The sequence below is a fragment of the Mytilus edulis genome, chromosome 12, assembly GCF_963676685.1.
Source record: "Mytilus edulis chromosome 12, xbMytEdul2.2, whole genome shotgun sequence".
NCBI lineage: Eukaryota > Metazoa > Mollusca > Bivalvia > Mytilida > Mytilidae > Mytilus > Mytilus edulis.
The window spans coordinates 47,937,928-47,957,254 of record NC_092355.1 but is presented as its reverse complement, the minus strand read 5'-3'; the positions used below and the strand labels follow the sequence as shown (position 1 = coordinate 47,957,254).

At 31.4% G+C, this 19,327-nt stretch overlaps 2 protein-coding genes across 7 annotated transcripts in view; both read right to left on the bottom strand.

Annotated features, from left to right (window-relative positions):
- Positions 1 to 19,119, bottom strand: part of LOC139498647 (dolichyl-diphosphooligosaccharide--protein glycosyltransferase subunit 2-like) — a 34,795-nt gene extending 15,676 nt beyond the window's left edge. For 2 of the 6 annotated variants that reach the window (XM_071287136.1, XM_071287139.1), the window contains exons 1-15: positions 19,003 to 19,119; positions 16,718 to 16,911; positions 15,948 to 16,043; positions 15,508 to 15,616; positions 12,987 to 13,050; positions 11,475 to 11,589; positions 10,393 to 10,482; positions 9,779 to 9,886; positions 8,480 to 8,548; positions 4,399 to 4,520; positions 3,615 to 3,732; positions 2,810 to 2,901; positions 1,671 to 1,785; positions 1,314 to 1,403; positions 161 to 265 (exon numbers count right to left, since the gene is read on the bottom strand). In XM_071287136.1, coding sequence (XP_071143237.1) covers positions 161 to 265; positions 1,314 to 1,403; positions 1,671 to 1,785; positions 2,810 to 2,901; positions 3,615 to 3,732; positions 4,399 to 4,520; positions 8,480 to 8,548; positions 9,779 to 9,886; positions 10,393 to 10,482; positions 11,475 to 11,589; positions 12,987 to 13,050; positions 15,508 to 15,616; positions 15,948 to 16,043; positions 16,718 to 16,911; positions 19,003 to 19,012 — 1,497 coding nt within the window. In that variant the 5' untranslated portion in view covers positions 19,013 to 19,119. Of the gene's footprint in view, positions 1 to 160; positions 266 to 1,313; positions 1,404 to 1,670; positions 1,786 to 2,809; positions 2,902 to 3,614; positions 3,733 to 4,398; positions 4,521 to 8,479; positions 8,549 to 9,778; positions 9,887 to 10,392; positions 10,483 to 11,474; positions 11,590 to 12,986; positions 13,051 to 15,507; positions 15,617 to 15,947; positions 16,044 to 16,717; positions 16,925 to 18,700 lie in introns of those variants that run through there. The other 4 variants (XM_071287134.1, XM_071287138.1, XM_071287140.1 and 1 more) reach the window with 3 other exon arrangements.
- Positions 5,216 to 7,505, bottom strand: LOC139498648 (uncharacterized). Its single transcript, XM_071287141.1, has 2 exons — positions 6,947 to 7,505; positions 5,216 to 5,641 (listed from the first exon to the last, which is right to left on the bottom strand). The coding sequence occupies exons 1-2, from the start codon at positions 7,410 to 7,412 to the stop codon at positions 5,409 to 5,411; spliced, it is 699 nt and encodes a 232-aa protein (XP_071143242.1). The 5' UTR covers positions 7,413 to 7,505; the 3' UTR covers positions 5,216 to 5,408.
- Positions 19,120 to 19,327: the final 208 nt, after the last annotated feature.

Below are 19,327 nucleotides of genomic sequence, written 5' to 3'. Positions count from 1 at the left end.
ACAACAGCAATCATATATGTAAAGTCTTGATGTTTAAACTAGTTCCTAATTAACTCCTCTTTTTTAACTAATTCCAGATATGATCTCCACTTTTAGTGACTGTCCTGTCAAAACATAATGAAATTTACTGTGAAATGGCAAACATTACTGCTTTACTTACCAATGACCAGGAGAATGGATTTTCAATGACAGCATCTCCAACGATTAATTCCATACCATATTTACCAGACAACTGACCAAACTCCTTAGCATTAGCTCCAACATCCTGTAAAAATGTAAATATCATTCCATGGTGTCTAACGGAGTAAAAATATTAGTATAGCAAGCCATAATTTCTTATAATTACATTATATGTGAATGTTTCATAAAAATCCATAATTTGATTGGATGCTTCTCTTCAATTGGACTGTAATTGGGTATCCAGAAACAATTAAATTTCAAAGAGAAATTTTCAGTTCTTAAATAATTAGCATAAGAGCTGCGCTAGAAATAAACGCATGAGTGGGTTAGAATAGTTATAATAACCCTGTTGTGCTTAAAATTTTAATAGATCATATTCTAAAATCTTTCTTAATTTATCACCACACATAATTTTTTCATAGAAGTGCCTTTCTATAGTTATACCATGACAGTAATATCTGACTTTTAAATCTAAACCACAAAGTTAAGCCCTCTGCCACAGACTACACAATATGAAATCACTTTTCTACACAAATTTTCTGTACATTTTAAAACTTTCTTTTTACAATTTTGTAATATTTGTCAACACAAGTTTACTTTGATAATATCAATGATATTGTTTCATCAAAATAAGAAACTAAAATTAATCATTCTTATGGGGAAATTATTAAATACAACTAGTATCTATTATTAGATACAACTACTATATATAATGAAATACAAATAAAGTAGCGTCAAAAGCTTGCAAGTAACATCAAAATGTTATATTCCTGTTCTAGCACTTTATTTAGTCAGTACCTACATAAAGTACGCACCCTGGTAATACTAGAATTAATATACCCATAAATGTAGCTGAATGTACAATAAGACAGTGTACAGCAGTGAAAGGTATGGGTTGGTGTCACTCAATAAAACAATTAGGAACGAAAACAACACCAATAAATGGTAAAGCTGTTCATACAGCTGTCATGTACTACTGATATTTGAATATTTTAACAATATCTTCATGTGAACAAGCATAATAGAATTAATTACATACATACGCTCCAGATGTGCCTAACAATCTTTTATTTTCTTTAGAAAATAAAAAAAAAAGGCAACAAAATATAAATTTGCTAATAATCTATACATACCAGATCAAATTTGTATCCTCCAGATGATTCTGTTTGGGCAACAAATATAATTTCTTGGTTTGTATTCTGATTGGTCAGCTTCACAAATGTCTACAAATAAAACACACATTTATAAGCATTGCCTTAGATATGTCTTGTTAAGGATTATAGGTGTTAAAAGAAAATTCACACAACAAATTCTAAACATTTCCTTTGTTTGAAACTGATTAATTTCTGAAAGAGAAAAATAGGTTTTTATTAGTTTGGGTAAATGAAACTGCAGCCTGTTAGTGCAGAAGTATTCCATAAAGAATTTTGAAATTGAAATGAATAATTGCCACCAAAATTGTTTTCTTTTTCAGATTATTTTTAGTGTACCTGGTGAGCTGAAACTGATTTACTGCTGCTTTTGTCCTTCAGCTGAAATTTCATGATGATTTTCTGATGACTGTCAGCTTCAAAGGTGTTAGCTGCCTTCTTTGGATATTGCAACCTAGGAATAATTAAACCAATCTTTAAAATTGATCGAATCTTGGCAATTGTTTCCTATTTAAGCAATTCCAATCTCTTTGGTAAACTTGAAATTTAAACTCATTGGGTCATGCTGACATAAGGCAAGCTGGTTTACATTTGATTAAAAAAAAATAGCCAACTTCAGGTTATTGTATTGCAATCTTTTAAATCATAAAAACACTGAAGAGTTATTTCCCCCTTAATTCCATTATTTTACATTTTTGCCAAAAAAAGTTACATCATAAATCAAAATCCCACAAAAAAAAGATTAATATATTATCAAATCATTTATTGAACATTCCCTGGCATTAAACAACAACAAAAAAATATAAACACCTTTTTTAATTGCAGGTAAAAGAAATTTATGATACCTTCTAAAATTTAATTTACCTAGAGTTTATGAAAAAACAATTTTTTACCAAATTTATCATCATCACATCATCAAAGATGTGATTATCATCAATATTTGGAAGAAAGTTTGTTTAGATGTTAAACAAACCTAACAAAACATAAAAATACAATACAGGGTAAAATGGTCAGTCACTGACACTTACATATCTTAAATTCCAATGCATAACAATCACATTCACCTTCACTAAGCCAGCTCTATAACTCACAGGGCCAATACATTATACAACTTTTAATAAACTGAATGAAGTTGAATGATATCTGATTTGTTTACAATGTTTGGCATCAAGGAAAGCTTTAACTTGTGTTGTCTTATACAAGCAAGGACATTCTTTTAATTTTCACAATACATATACTGTTGAGGCAAATTATTTCCAACAGTTTTTACACAGATTATACTTTCAAGGTGACAAAAGAAAAACCCAAGTCCTATAAAGCCGAACGAATGATCCAATAAATATTCTGATATTAGTCAAAAGAAGGACATGCTTATTTACTAACCTACCACAGAACTCAATGACAGAAAAATTATCAGCAATCTTGCCTATATACAATATGAAAACAATTAACTTGATCAGTCAATATATAATACATACTTAGTGGTCCTTGAAGCTGTAGTTTGGTCTTTATCAGCAATACCAATCTCTACATTCTCAATGGACACCTGGGTTGTCACTTTAACCTCAACCTGTAATTAAAGTTGTACATTTCACTTAACAATCTCTGAATGTAATTTGTTTAGTCTTCTTACAAAACATTCAAAACCATCAGAATTTGTTGTTACAAATTTACTTAAAACATTCTTATGAATTAAATAGTGATTATTTGTGATAGAATTCGCAATTTTTGGCGATTCTTTTGTTCCTAACATTTAGTAACCATTTTTATACTGCTCTATTGTATGGTCATGTTTATTTTTCTTTCTATTATTTGCTCACTTAAAGATATTAGAAATGTTTATTATGTGCTGTTCAAGAAAAGATGCATATTATATAAGTTTGTATACATGTAGGTGGTTGTGTTTTGAGGGGAAATTCTGTGATTGATAGGGGTTGAAAGAAAGTGCCTTCAAAAACATACCAGTGTCAGCAAAATGTTATATTCCTGTTCTAGCACTTTATTTAGTAAGTACCTAGATGAAGATACCAACCCTGGTAATACTATAATCAATATACCCATTCTTGTAGCTGAATGTACAATAAGACAGTATACACCAGTGAAAGGTATGGGTTTATGTCATCTCAATAAAACTTAGGAACAAAAACAACACTCATAAATAGTTTATACGACTGCCATGTACTACTGACCAAGTAATTAATTGATATTCTAGTATGTGTTAACAATATCTTCATGTTCATATATCAATGACATGGACAAGCAATATAGACTGTTATTACTTACGAAAGCTCCAGATGTGCCTAAGAACCTTTTGTCTGCCTTCTTTGGTGTAGCACTGATTGTCAACCTGTAGAAGCCTGGAGCAGGCTTGGATTCCATAAAATTAATCTCGTATAAAGACCTACAATAAGACGCAAATAAATATTCAACTGATTTTCTTGAAATGAAATTTCAATTTATTCAAACATCAATGTATACAGTATTTTTGAAATTTTACATTGCTTCAAATAAAAAAATTTGTGTGATTTTCTATGCAATTGTACAATCCATTACAATCAAATGATGGATGGCTCATTATTCAGAAAAGTTTATTTTCAATGTTCTAGCACTTTATTTAGTCAGTACCTACATGAAAGTACCAACCCTGGTAATACTATAATTAATATACCCATTCTTGTAGCTGAATGTACAATAATAAACTGTACAACAGTGAAAGGTATGGATTTTTGTCATCAATGAAAACAAGAATACATTTATGATTCAACATCTCTGATTAGATCTACATGATATTCTATAGTTAAAATCTAATATTTAGTAGAAATTATATAAAGTCACAGCCTAATCAGCAAGTCAAGTTTTTCTTCCTATGGCAAACTTTTTCAAAGAAAGCAACAAACACAAAAATATTTCAATTCTTTTCTTTTTGTTTGAAGTAATTTAGAATAACTGGGGCATCATTTGTTTATGACTATGGTCAATTGACTGTTGGCTATAAACCCATTTTTTATTGTTTTCCTCATGGCCACAATATCCTTTTTTATGAAGACCACCTGAAGTAGAAACTTACTCATCTTTGGCACTGAATGGTTTCTTGCTGAGTACAATAGCATCATCTCTCAAGTGCTTAGCACTGTCTGCTACTACTGTCAATGGTCCTAGTGGGGCTCCCATCAAATTGGATACACGTACCTGTCAAAAATAAAATATCTCATGATATAAAAGAAACTTTAACAGAATTAGCAACTTCAACAAAAATTTTAAACACTTAGGCCACAATTAAAAGAATGTATGTTTCCCCAAACCCCTACCCACATTTTTGTAGGTGGGTAGGTAGGTAGGGTTTTTTTTTTTTTTTTATATCTTGATATTTTTTTAAATATCCAACAGAGCAAAACAAATCGATTATGTGTATGTCTGGCATATATAGCCATCTGTAACAACTTAAATGTACGTGTTAAATTGTCTAAATGTTTGTAGCTCTCTGTGTCAGGTGTCAACTTGACATTAATTTTATTTGATTTTATTTGGATTTGTATCTCAGAATTGTTCATGACTGGGATTTTTTTCCCTCTTTGACAGTGACTACTAAGTAGCAAACTGTTTTAAATATATATATGCATGTACTGTAGTTGTTCAACCTGAAGAATGTTCCATCAAACAATTTACCCTCTGACAGCTCAGGACTCAGATTTTGCTTCTGACATTGAGGAAATCACCAATATTAATAAAATTATTAGAATGAACTTTATTTGAGCTAAAAGATAACAAACTAAACTAATATGCATATAGTCTCAATAGATACAAAGTGATTTTTAAGTCGTGAGTAATGAGGGGGTAGATTCTTTGCTGGAATAGCCTTGACACTTATTTATCAATACATCAGACAGATTTTAATGCTTTAATGAATTTTGAATTAAACAAATGACTAGATTGAAAACAAATTAATAGAAATAAAACAAATGTCGGACAGAACTTCAAACAATGAATCAATAAAACAACAGAAAAACTGTTGCGGTTCTGGGTGTCAGAGTCTCTTCATTAAGTACTTTTGAAAATACAAATATGAATGTCAACATTTCACTTTTTGGGATTTCTTTTGGGGATATCTTTCTTTCTTTGGATACACTCTCCACAAACAGGTAATACGACTTTAATTTTTTTTAGCAGTTCTTGATCCTTGTTCGTTTCAGGTGAAGCACAATGAGCACATAGATCCACCCTACCAATATTGGAGGCATAAAAGGCAAATTCAATGTGGCTAGAGCATGACAATTGAAGTCTTACAAATACTTTCCCATGTAGAACATCACCTGCAAAAAATCAAATTTCTAAATTTAAAATAATCCTATATACCATTAAAGTGTTCATTTGAATGATTTGAAATCTTTATCATACATGACATACGTATTCTGTTTTCAAATTAAAATTTCTTTGAAAAATATATTTACAACTGTAGTACCAGTATTGAACCAATGCTTAAATGTCAGATGCAAATCTTTGACTTGAATAACTGAAATGTCTAAAGTCGAATTATTTCCCTTCAATGATATGAGAGCAATTATTTTCCTACATCAACAACTCCATATTATTAAGGTGTCATTCCTTTATGCAAAGTTTCATCATAATTTAATGTCAAACAAGGATCTGATCTAGGCATATGCTCAAATTGTACAAGGATACATTCATTATATAAATAAATAAAACAAATATAAATGTACCATGGCCTTTATAAACAGTTGACCTCTGTCAGATATTAAAGTTCTTTAAAAAGGTGTATGGTCCTGGCAATGTTGAATTTGATTAAAATATTCACTGTACGGTTGCAACAGCCGATCCATAGTCAGCTATGTAGTCTATTTTTAGTAACAGTGACCAGGATTTTAACTGATCGAAAATCCAAACATTAATTAATAGTTCCTTTTAAGATGCCATAAAGTCATTCATACCATATCTATTCGAGTCGTCTCAAGGCAATTCACAAATTATTATCCGTAGTCATTGGACCTTAAAATCAAACCAGAATCATTCTCAACTCCTTTATCAGAAGCATACAGGATTCAACATCATGTTCATCACTACCATGAACCACATACTCATTTTATACAGCCAAGTAGACTGGAACAAGCAAAGTAAAATATCTTGCTCAAGGTAACAACACAATATTGATGGTGACCAGAGTCGAACCCATAACCCTTCAGTAACTAGCTGCGGAACCGTAGCTCTTTAGGTCCTTATGTTATTTTTTTTTATTTTTAGCGGAGTCTGCAAAAAATAAAAAAATACCACAAGGACCTATAGAGCTACGGTTCCGCAGCTATTCAGTAACCAGCCCTTCCTCTTACCACTGCCAGGTTATCATTCACGTGTCAAAGATGCAAAAAAAAATATAATTGGATATATGGTTTTATCTGTATGGTATATTACTTTTTTTGAACAAATTTGCTGTAACCAAAAAAAATTTGAGCAGGGGTTCCCCCCATTTTAAAGCTTTTTACCCTCAACCCTTAACCCAGGACTGTCAGATGCAACAAAAAAGAGGAGATGGGAGAAGGTTTCCCTTATCCTAAAGAAACCAATCCTCTCTTTGAGAAATGATTATGTTTCAATTTACCTACCTGTGAAATTTGCTGCTTTTATATCCTTATGTTTGGGATCCTTTTTAGAATTACAGGAATTTATCATGACAGTGAAGGCCGACTGTGTTGTAGAAGTGGTTTTCCTACTGTCTGGGTTGGTCAAACCAACATCTTTGTCTCTGTTTATAGTAAAGGTTACATATTTCAATGTTCTGTCAAATTCCTTTACGATTCTGATGGGTTCTTCCATATCTGGCTTAAAAGTTGCCGTTCCCGTCAATTTATCGGATACACATGTAGTAATAGTGTCAGTTTTGTGGAACGGGAAGTTTTCTCCTTCCAAAACGTCATGCAGCACGTCGTTCCATGTTTCTTGATCCTCATACTCGTACAGGTGATTTTTGCACAAGTTTTTTATTTCATTACCACATTTTGCAATTACTGAAGAACACAAGGTAAACGTTCCGCCACCCTTAACTCTTTTGTCCCCTCGTGTAGACGACATTTCATAGCAGACCACCTAAATATTCGTATCGTTTCTTGACTTTTAATAGAATCCGATGAAAAATTAGAAACTTCCGGTCACCATAAATGATCATCGGCACCGGAAACAACCCCGAAAAATTTCCGGAAATAAAAAAAAAATGTTGCAAAAAAACGGAATAAAAACTTTTGAGTCGGCGGGATTTCTCTGAGTCGGTCGGGCGAGGGGAAACAAACCATATTTTTATTTTGGCCTTATTAAGTTTTGTATGTAACACTTGAACAACGTAAGAAATTTAAATATAGTTTGGCTCAATAATTTCAGAATGATTTATTCATATGTTCCAGTATTTATTTGGTCACTAACCCTAGAAGCAGCTTGCTGTTCAGTGTGAGCTAAGGCTCTGTGTTGAAGGCCATACTTTGACCTATAATAGTTTACTTTTACAAACTGTGTCTTGGATGGAGAGTTGTCTCCTTGGCACTAATACCACAATAACCACATCTTTTCTATGTTTAAATAATATCAAAATGTTATATTCCTATTCTAGCACTTTATTTAGTCAGTTCCTACATGAAGGTACCAACCCTGGTAATACTAGAAATAATATACCCATTCTTGTAGCTGAATGTACAACAATAAACTGTACACCAGTGAAAGGAATGGGAACAACACTTTTTTCCAAACTATGTCAACTTCAGAGTGCAATACCTCCAAAAAGTTTTCCATTATGTTGTGCTGAATGCATGAACATAAATTCTAATTGGACACATGGCTCTTGGTAAAATATTATGCATAAACTAAAGGGCCACTGTGGTAAAATCAGTAAACATTCAAGCCCACATGAATTATTTCTGAAGTCACCACTGATCTGAACCTGAAAATTTAACCTTCAGTAGAGCCAGTACTCCAGACTATGAATGATTTTGAAACATATTTTTGAGGGTTGACAGTTTAGCCTGTGGGTCTCCTTATATCATTTAAAAATATATTTATTTTTTCCCTTCCTTTGAATAAGGCCATCTTTTCATACATTTTTCCTTGTGCCTTCTAATATTTATCATATAAACAGTTATATTTGAGTTTACCTGTACAGTTGACATAGACTGACTGACTGCTACTGAACTGGCTAATGTTACAGCAACTGGAATGTGGTACTGAAAATATCAAACAAACAAAATGAAAGTAGGAAACAAACAAATATTGGATAAAGCATAACAAGGCAAATGAAAATCTTTGTAAACTAATTTTTATGAAAATATCATACAGTGTCTGTCAACAATTTAATAAATAAAGACTAATTTCTTTTTTATAAATTACTAGAATTTTAATTGCATTTTACAGGATTTCTAAAATATATGTTTCCAATGTTCTAGCACTTTATTTAGTCAGTATCCATGTGTAGGTAGCGACCCTGGTAATACTGGAATTAATTTACCCATTAATGTAGCTGAATATACAAAACCAGGGCTCGACATTAACGTTTGTCCGATTGTCTTAGTATAATAAGCTTCCTTGAATTAGGAGCACCTCCATATGGAGTTTTACCTAAACTTGAAAATATTAAATTAAAGTATGTTTCATTTGATTTTGCTTTTATGCATAACAATACATTAAAAAAGGTTTTATTTGATAAGATCTATGATATAAAAATTCAAGATGAAAAAAAAAAAAAAATCTAAAAAGGCAGATTTTTTAGTGAAATGTGTATGTACTTCATGGTCATATATCAATGTATATATACAAATCAAAATAAATTGTAAAAGCTTGGTTTGACATCATCAATAAATTAAAAAGGTTTACTCATATACATGTTCAAGGTGGTCAGGTGTATTTACATCCTTGGTTTAACCCATACCACTACTAAAGAATGAATAGGTCCATAGGGGAACGTAGTGGTTTGGGAAGAAATGATGATTTAATGATTGACATTTAATGATATTGACATTGAGTCAGAGAACACAGTCTTGCAAAAAAACTTTCATTCTGAAATAATGAAATGTATTTTGATGCGGTATTCATATAACATTACAAAACGCTCCTTTTATTAGGTACAATCAAAGCCCAAGTGTTATTATTGCATAAATCATCAATATGTTAGATTTTCAATTATGAATTCGGACAAGTGAGTTAAGAGTTCGGACAAGCTGATTTTCTTGCCACTTGTCCGAAGGGACAAGTTAGAAAAAATGTTAATGTAGAGGCCTGAAAACTAAACTGTACATCAGTGAAAGGTATGGGTTTGTGTCACCTCATTCACTTTTTTAATAATTTTATAACTTGATTATTGTTTGAGTTGAAAGTTTTGACAACAGCTTTACTGACCATACTTTGATCTTGTTTTTGTTAAGGGTTATTGCAAGATAGATTTTTAGCATAAAACTGACCTTGTTTTCAGTAAGAGTTTTGACAACAGACAACAGATGGTATGCAGATCTTGTCTGGTGAACGTGCTTACGACTAAGGAAATAATTGGCAAACTTCAGTACTTTTTCCTGAAATATAAATGAATTCAAATGATTGGATGAACAGAAACTAGATACATGTACAAGTGATAGAGAAATTACAATTACACTTTTATGTAAACTTTCAATGATAATAATTATGGATAGATGTGTAATGTTAGCAAATTAAATGCATAATCAGGACAAGAGCATATTAATGAGATTCAAGTAGAAAACTTATATACCATATTTAAAATGTGCTGGTTTTTAAAGTTAAAAAAAAACATCAGGGTATGTTATTTACTTTGAATAGTCTTTGATCTCATTTTAAACATGCATGTTGATGGCAGCAGTAAATACTGACCAGGTCAGGGTTCTAGCCCACAATCTCTTTCATTCAATATGACCAGGTGTTTATATCAGGACATGACAGCGTATTAATGTAATTTAAATCTTGAACAGTGAAAAAGATGGATATTTCAAACTAACATTTATTTGTTGAACATTGTTGAACTTGCCATCAAAACAGTCGATAGATCTAATATTATTTTACATACCTCAGGTATTGTGGGTGCCTTTTTAGCTGTTTCAGACAATTTATAAGCAGCATCTATCACTAGGGCTGTAGCATACAGTCCTCCTTCAAACTGAATAATAAACATATCATTTACACATCATTTAAAATTATTCACAAAGTTATTTTTTATTGTTATTTCCATACTATATATCAAAATTCAATTTGTGACATGTCAAATGGCCAAAAACCAGTTGATGAACATTAAAAATATGTTGTTTGTTGCTGTTTAGCTTACTATGCAAAATGGATTTTTCTCATTGTTAAACTTAGTACAGCAATCTATAGATGTGAAATTCTACATTATTAAAGTCATATGAAACGAGTGACTGGTGAAAAATAATGTTTATCCAATTCTTGAACCAATGCATGTATATATCATAAAATTAGTCCTCTGTGCACAATTTTATTTTTTTTCCCGCAAATATATCATATAATCATCAATTTTTTTTCTTTCTGTCTGTTATGTTTAACAAAAATTGCAGCTCATCAAATGCTGTGTTTTAAAGCCGAAGTTTAACGATTGTCACCTTATAGTAAACAATCAACAAAAAGCATGGGTATTGAGCAGGTGTTTAACTTGCACAATCAGAAAATGTTTATTTTAATGACAGATCCATGCATATTGCGATCACCAGATTTTTACGAGGAGGGTCAAGCTAAGGTCACTATGCATTTGGAAAATATGTCAGTGAATTGCTTCCTGGAAGCAAGCAATTAAAAATAAGTAAACTTCTTCTAAATGTGGACAAATTAAAAAAAAATCCTTAGAAAAAAGTATATGTACATAAGTTGTATAATGAAAACTATCCATTTAGTTATAAAAACATATGCATTGTCTTTTTTAATTTGAGGTTTCATATGTCTTTAAGTCTCTGATGGAGAGTTGTCTCACAGGAAATCACGTCACATCTTCTTATTTTAATGTTTTCTTGTTGTGTCTGTATTTTCATTATTTTCACTTTTATTTGATTAATAATCAGTCACAGAAATGTCCTGTCTCTGATAGACCAATATTCTGTTTAGATTTTGTGTTTTGATATTTATTTTTACAGCATCTCTTACCTGTAAATATTTTTCATCTACTTCATCAGCTTGAGCAACGATATCTTCTATGCTGTCAAACATTTTCTTGACGTCTCCACCAATTTCTGCCGACACCAGGAAAGCATATCCATAACTGAAACAAGAATTAGCATGTAATTACTCCGACAAATTCTTTACAAATTATCACTGAAAGAATTCAGTTTCATATAGGAAGATACAAACATATATACATTGGCTTTGCTCATTGTTGAAGGCTGTACTGTGACCTATAGTTGTTAATTTCTGTGTCATTTGGTATCTTGTGAAGAGTTGTTTCATTGGCACTCTTACAACATCTTCCTTTTTATGTAAAATAGTTCAGGTTCCCTTTCTCTAAAACATACCTTTTAAAAGTTGTCAAATTTAGGAACAATTATAATTTATTTCTATTTTTCTTTCATATTTACTGAGCAGTCATAGTGGTGTGAAGATAATCCTTGTTAGTTTTAAATTAACTTTAAAAATCTTAAATGAAATATGTTACTCAAATAATTCAAACATATATACATGTAATTTGTTAATTTATTATCTCTAAATTAGTAATTTGTTTTGAAATATTTATCTTCCCACAGTGAGAGGGCCAATATTAAAACCTTGGACTTTAGATAATGGCATAGATGCCAACCCCCTTTTGACACAATCAATAACAAACTATCAAATTTTCCGTATTTTTGAAAAGTTTTCAGTAATCTTTCATAAACGTGCATTTACCAATAAAAATTACTGACTTAGTGGTTGCAAAGTGATGTACACTAAAATTTGTCATTTAACATGTTGTCTGTAGTATGTATTCCATTCATTAATTGTTCAGATGTTCTCGACTCAAACATTTTTGTTTTGTCAAGGAGAAGTAGAGAAAGGGGGAAAGCTACTTAATAAAATGCAAGTTTGCCTCTTCGGAAGTCAGTTAGTTACCCAACAATAGGTTGATAACTCCCGAGAAACCAGAAGCATTACATTGGCGTTTCCTAAATACTGGACCAGGACGGAAAAGTAATGATATAAATCCGCGTTTTACAAAATTGAACGTCGATGATTGGGAATCCGTAACTATTCGACTTTGACCGTAATAGCGTAGTTTTTATCGCAAAATCGGAAAAACTACGGAAAAATCGTAATGGTTGGCATCTATGTAATGGTTTTTGTGGTATTAAGTTCCCTTTAGAAAAAATTCATTTATGTGTGTGCGATTGGACGACTACAGGTATTCAAGTTGCAATAAATTTCATAATTTTATTGTTTGCCTTTACAAATCAAAATCAAGTACTGTGGATTCATTATTATTCTTTGGATAACAATTTTCGTGGGTACGGGTAAACCATGAATCAATGTTCAATGAATATCATATTTTCAATAAGCTTTGTATAGGGAGAAAGGCAAACCCCGAAATCAAAAATCCACGAAAATGCAAGTTTTTAGCAATCCCTGAAAATTGATACCCAAGAAAATAAATGAATCCTGAGTACAAGTTTCCTTGTCTGCCTTACTTACCTCAGTGGAGAGTCATCTTTCTTTAAAGCTTCTGCTAAAGCTTTAGAAACTTTGGTATTGTCAACTGTTAAAAAATAGAAGTGTGACATTAAAAAACATCATACTGGCTTTCAAAATATCTAAATAACCAGAAATAAGAACCATACAAGTTGTAAAGCTCTTATAAAGAAACAGCTAGAATTTTAGTTTTCAAAAAGCAGTGCATGCATGTTGATGTAGAATCCATTGCCTATTTTTTTATGATTTTCATTTAAGCTTAACAAATGCATAGAAGATAGTGTAAAGATCTTCTTATATAAAATTCCAAATATCATAAAATCAGGAAATGCATTATGCTTTTTGAAACTATTCACAATTTACTTACTGTAAATAAACAGTACATTGACTTCACAAAGTAACAGGTTTTACAACTAACTGGAAATCAATTAAATGCTATTATGCATGTACTATGTAAATTATAGTTAACACATTGTATTTAAAAACCAGATGCTCCGCAGGGCGTAGCTTTATACGACCGCAGAGGTTGAACCCTGAACAGTTAGGGCAAGTATGGACACAACATTCAAGCTGGATTCAGCTCTAAATTTGGATTGTGATTAAATAGTTGACACAGCATAGGTTTCTGACACAGAATGAATGTGTTCTAATGAACTTAAAATTTTTGTTTCTCTTAGAGCAATTCACTATGCTGTTGAATATTAATCCTCTCAAAAAAATGTTTGAAGAAATTTTCTTTTTTATTTATGAAATTTCAAATGAGAAAAATTGAACCCAATTTTTTTAATCACATCCCCCTTTCCCTTATTCCAAAACTAATCTCAATTAAAATTTCTAATGGAGTTTGCAACAATAACTACTCATTTAAATACATCATAAAATATTAAGATGTAAAAAAACTGCTTGTTATCACTGAATGGTAAAGATTATTTTAATTTATCAGTTGGTAGTGAATATACATTGTATATTGTATATAACAAAGATTTAAGTTGATTCTGGACAAAGAAAGATAACTCCAATTAAAAAAAAATCTTGCTATTGCACAATATTTTGCAATTAGATATTTCTTGCTTACTATTCTGGACAAAGAAAGATAACTCTAATTAAATTTTTTTTTGATATTTCACAATATTGTGCAATTAGATATTTCTTGCCATTGCGCAATACTGTGCAATTGAAAAGACTTGCTATTGCACAATACTTAATATAATAATTTTAGATCCTGATTTGGACCAACTTGAAAACTGGGCCCATAATAAAAAATCTAAGTACATTTTTGGATTCAGCATCAAAGAACTTCAAGATTTCAATTTTTGTTAAAATCAGACTAAGTTTAATTTTGGACCCTTTGGACTTTAGTGTAGACCAATTTGAAAACAGGACCAAAAATGAAGAATCTACATACACAGTTAGATTTGGTATATCAAAGAACCCCATTTATTCAATTTTTGATGAAATCAAACAAAGTTTAATTTTGGACCCCGATTTGGACCAACTTGAAAACTGGGCCAATAATCAAGAATCTAAGTACATTTTTAGATTCAGCATATCAAAGAACCTAACTGATTCATTTTTTGTCAAAATCAAACTAAGTTTAATTTTGGACCCTTTGGACCTAATTAATGTAGACCAATTTGAAAACGGGACCAAAAGTTAAGAATCTACATACACAGTCATGACAGTTAGATTCAGCATATCAAAGAACCCTAATTATTCAATTTTGATGAAATCAAACAGAAGTTTGATTTTGGACCCTTTGGGCCCCTTATTATGTTGGGACCAAAACTCCCAAAATCAAACCCAACCTTTCTTTTATGGTCATAAACCTTGTGTTTAAATTTCATAGATTTCTATTTACTTATACTAACGTTATGGTGCGAAAACCAAGAAAAATGCTTATTTGGGTCCCTTTTTGGCCCCTAATTCCTAAACTGTTGGGACCTAAACTCCCAAAATCAATACCAACCTTCCTTTTGTAGTCATTAACATTGTGTTTAAATTTCATTGATTTCTATTTACTTAAACTAATGTTATTGTGCGAAAACCAAGAATAATGCTTATTTGGGCCCTTTTTTGGCCCCTAATTCCTAAACTGTTGAGACCAAAACTCCCAAAATCAATCCCAACCGTTCTTTTGTGGTCATAAACCTTGTGTCAAAATTTCATAGATTTCTATTAACTTAAACTAAAGTTATAGTGCGAAAACCAAGAAAATGCTTATTTTGGCCCTTTTTGGCCCCTAATTCCTAAAATGTTGGGACCAAAACTCCCAAAATCAATACCAACCTTCCTTTTGTGGTCATAAACCTTGTGTTAAAATTTCATAGATTTCCATTCACTTTTACTAAAGTTAGAGTGCGAAAACTAAAAGTATTCGGACGCCGGACGACGACGACGACGACGACGCCGACGCCAACGTGATAGCAATATACGACGAAAATTTTTTCAAAATTTGCGGTCGTATAAAAAAATATATCATGTGACTATATGTCTTATTGAAATAAAATAATTATTTGTATCTTACCAGACAATCCCAGATTTTTTAAAGCAAAGAAAGCAGAGAATATGTCTGCTACACTAGCTGTGTCTTTGATTGACTCTGATAAAAAGGCCTGAGCATTGGCAGCATTGACCTGTAAAGAGACGAAATCAAATTTAATTCACTTTGTCCTATCAACAAATTCATCTACCAAACTGTATATTTTCAAGTAAAAAAAATTCAAATTCTAAACATGAATAATTTGACTCTTTGTGTTCTTCTTACACTGGCATTTATTTCTACATATGTCAATGTATTTACATGCAACTTGTCCTCAATTAATTGTTAAATTTATTGATTATATTTAATTTTTCTGCAAACTTTATCTATTGAATATTCAGTTCCATCAAAACAGAAAAAGTGGTATTATAAATTGAAAAACTTGTATAATTAGAAGTTGCCATGATCTTTTAGAAGTTACCCACCTTACAGCTGCCTAATGCTTTGGCTGCCCCGGAGGCATGATATAAAGAGGACACACTCTTAGCATCCACTAAAGATGTTACTTTCTTACAGGCTTCCTGAAAAATAAAAACATCAATTTCTAAGAAACAAAGTTTCTGTGCTTATATAAATAAATGTTCATCAATTCCTCTAACCATTTGTATCTGGAATCACTCTTTAAACACCAGAAAAACCTTAGTGTTTCCAATTTATGTGTTCAGAATTAGATAGTAGACTATCGGCCCTTGTCAGTTAGTTGATTGATTCAGGGCCATGGTGTTGTACTATTTGCTTTTGGTTTTTGATTGCTTCCTTATTATCTTCACCCCTTTGTTCAAACTATCATTTAATATACAATTTCATAAATATAAGTCCTGTTCCACTTACTGCTTAAAAAAGCATTATTACTGCATTACTTAATTATAATCATTAATAGAATCTTACAGTTGACTCTGTTTGTTATTTACAATTACTGATATTTATAAATTCACTGCAATTTTTCACAATTCAAAATAACAGACAAAGTATTGTAACAAGGGCACTAAAATGGACACCAGTACCCCACTTTAAGGAACAATAGCTTACTAATTAGTTATCAAAGGCACCAGGCTTATAATTTTGATACGCCAGACGGGCGTTTCGTCTACACATGCTACATAAGATTTATCAGTAACGCTCAGGTCAAAATAGTTAATAAGGATGCACTAGAAAAAAAAGCATATGTAGGATTATCCTTTTCCCATCAATTTACCTGTGAATTTGGAACTGGAATATTCATCATCTTTAAGCCCAGAATTGAATAATGTGCATTAATAACATCATTCACTGGGAAAGCTGCCTCAAAAACAGATTTCAATCTTGCTTTGTCTATCGTAGTCAGGAATGTTGATGGTGTCAGAGCCTGACCCACAACCACAGCAGCAAACAACCATACCACAGAAGTTACTGAAAAAGACATTCATTTTATAGGTAAAAAAGTGCATGATCATTATATGCCGATAATCTGCTTAGTTAGTAGAGGAAACAAGTTAAGAAGTCTGGAAAAAATTAACAATTTCTTGTACATCTTTATTTTTCAAGTGATAAAATGATAAATGATTCATATATATTGAGTTTGTATTAATTATATCAATTGTATTAAAATCTTATGGTGATATGGGGGACGACAAGTTCTGTGAAGTAATTGATGATCTTGGACTAATCTGGAGTTTAGCCTTTTCTTATAGGATTACAATGTGAACAAATGGACAAATATGGTTGAATTTTTAACTCAAAAATTACTTAGTGTGCAGACTTACCTGTGCAGTTTGGAAAGTTTTATGGCCAAGCATCCACTAGATATATAAAAGTTAAATGTATTTTGCATATCAGAAAGATGAAATCTTTTTTGGATTTTATTGGGCATTTTTTTTCCTTCCTGTAGAAGGTGTAAAAATAAACTAAGTTGGGATATAACTTTGAGTTGCTCCCTCGAGCTCTCAGGTAAGAACTGGTTTGTCTTGTGTTGATTGTCCTTAATTGGCATGGACAATAGATATCTGCACATTAATAGGTGAGTTAAAGAGTGTATCTGAGTGGACAGTATCAAAGTAATTCAGGTGTTTGATTATTTTTACATCTTCTGCAGGAAGGAAAAAAATGCCCATCAAAATCCAAAAACGATTTTATCTTTTTGGAGCACAAAAAACATATTACTTTCATATATCTAGTGGATGTCAGGCCTTAAAACTTTCAAAACTTCACAGGTAAGTCTGTACACTGAGTAGTTTTAGAGGTGAAAATGCGGCCACATTTGTCCATTTGTTATGATAAACCTTTTAAAATAGATGTTTGGAGTTACTGTTAACATGGTTAAGCTACAATGCCATTACACGTAGAGTGTATAGACCCTGTTTCCTGTCAGATCAGAATAGTTTTACACATCTTACAAAAGTGAATTTTCAAACAGTCAGGGGACTTACTTAAATAAGTGATTTTCTAAATCACTGATTTAAGTAACATTATTTCCATAAAGGTTGGAAGTTAGAGTTGTCTTTCTTTAATAATCACCTATTTAAGTAGTACAAATTAATCACTAGAAGAAGTGATTTAATTTTACTGTAGCTTTAAATATAGAATACTAATGATCCAGGGACTAATTATGTTTCTAAACTTATCAGAACCAACATCTGTGTTGTCTAGGATGACCAGGTCATTTCAGGTGATGACCTTGTACTGAATCTAGGATAATGACATAAAAATCACTTGTTTAAGTATCAGACCTCAATTTCTTTCCCAAAAATCACTTCTTTAAGTAACATTCTTTTAATAATCCCTACTAATTTCAACACCCCCGAACAGTGAGATTTTTATCGCGAACAGTAGAATTTTATTACATAATCTGAAAGATGAAACCTTGAACTTCACAGGAAAAATACTCCCACTGCTGGGAAAAATCTTTTAAGAAAGTATCAGTTCATTATGTAAAGCCATTATTATAGCATTTTTTCAACTAAAATAGAATTTTCATTCAATGATAGCATCAAAGGCAGAAACCTTTCTACTTAAAAGAAGCAAAAAGTTTATTTTTTTTTAAATTTTACTAATTAAAAGATATTATTTAAACCTATGTGTTTAAAATTTGGAAAAAAATACAAAATTCCAATTTGTGACAAAACCACGATTTTGCTACTCAAATAAGTGATTTAAAAATCACCTATTTCAGTAAGTCCCCTGACTGTCAAATGCAACACACTCATTTGAGGTCGTGCACAAAATAAGGGATCGTATAATAGTTTTGGCAAGTACTGAATTAAATAATCATCAAGTAAAAAGACGTGTAAAATGAAGATAAGGCGATTTTCCAATCCAAACAATACACGTGGCAAAGCATTTCTAAAGGCTAGAAAGCAACATATATTTTCATCTTATGACAACAACTGAAATGTGTTCTGTTGATGCATATGAAGAGCCTAAACATTAAACTTTGCAATACGTATCATGTGAAAGGCATTAATGTCATTGATCGTGATAAAATTTCAAAACCGGCTTACTGACCCTTTGCCATCGTCAATGGCGTTATCTTTTCGGAAATACAAGGACTTTACATTGGAAAAGACGAAAAATCTAAAGACATAAAGTGAAAAATCATATGCTCATAAACGCTTTATATAAGGGGTAATAATATTTGTATTTCAAGTTTTTCCTTTCAATAAAGGGGCGTGTCACAAGAAGTGGAGGAAAGCGAGCGAGACCAATTAATAAAAATATATTATTCGTGTCTAAGCGATTGACAAAACATGTGATTATAAACCATTCAAATATTTATCTAATAATTTCAAAATAAAATGTTACTATTTCGTTTATTTTTGTCATTTTGTGA

What these genes read in the sequence shown, in the direction of transcription:
- LOC139498648 (XM_071287141.1), bottom strand. Translation starts at nt 7,412, where the DNA reads ATGTCGTCTACACGAGGGGACAAAAGAGTTAAGGGTGGCGGAACGTTT. An exon ending in AAAAGCAGCAAATTTCACAG is followed by an intron (nt 5,642 to 6,946) that starts GTAGGTAAATTG and finishes GATTTTTTGCAG; the next exon opens with GTGATGTTCTACATGGGAAA.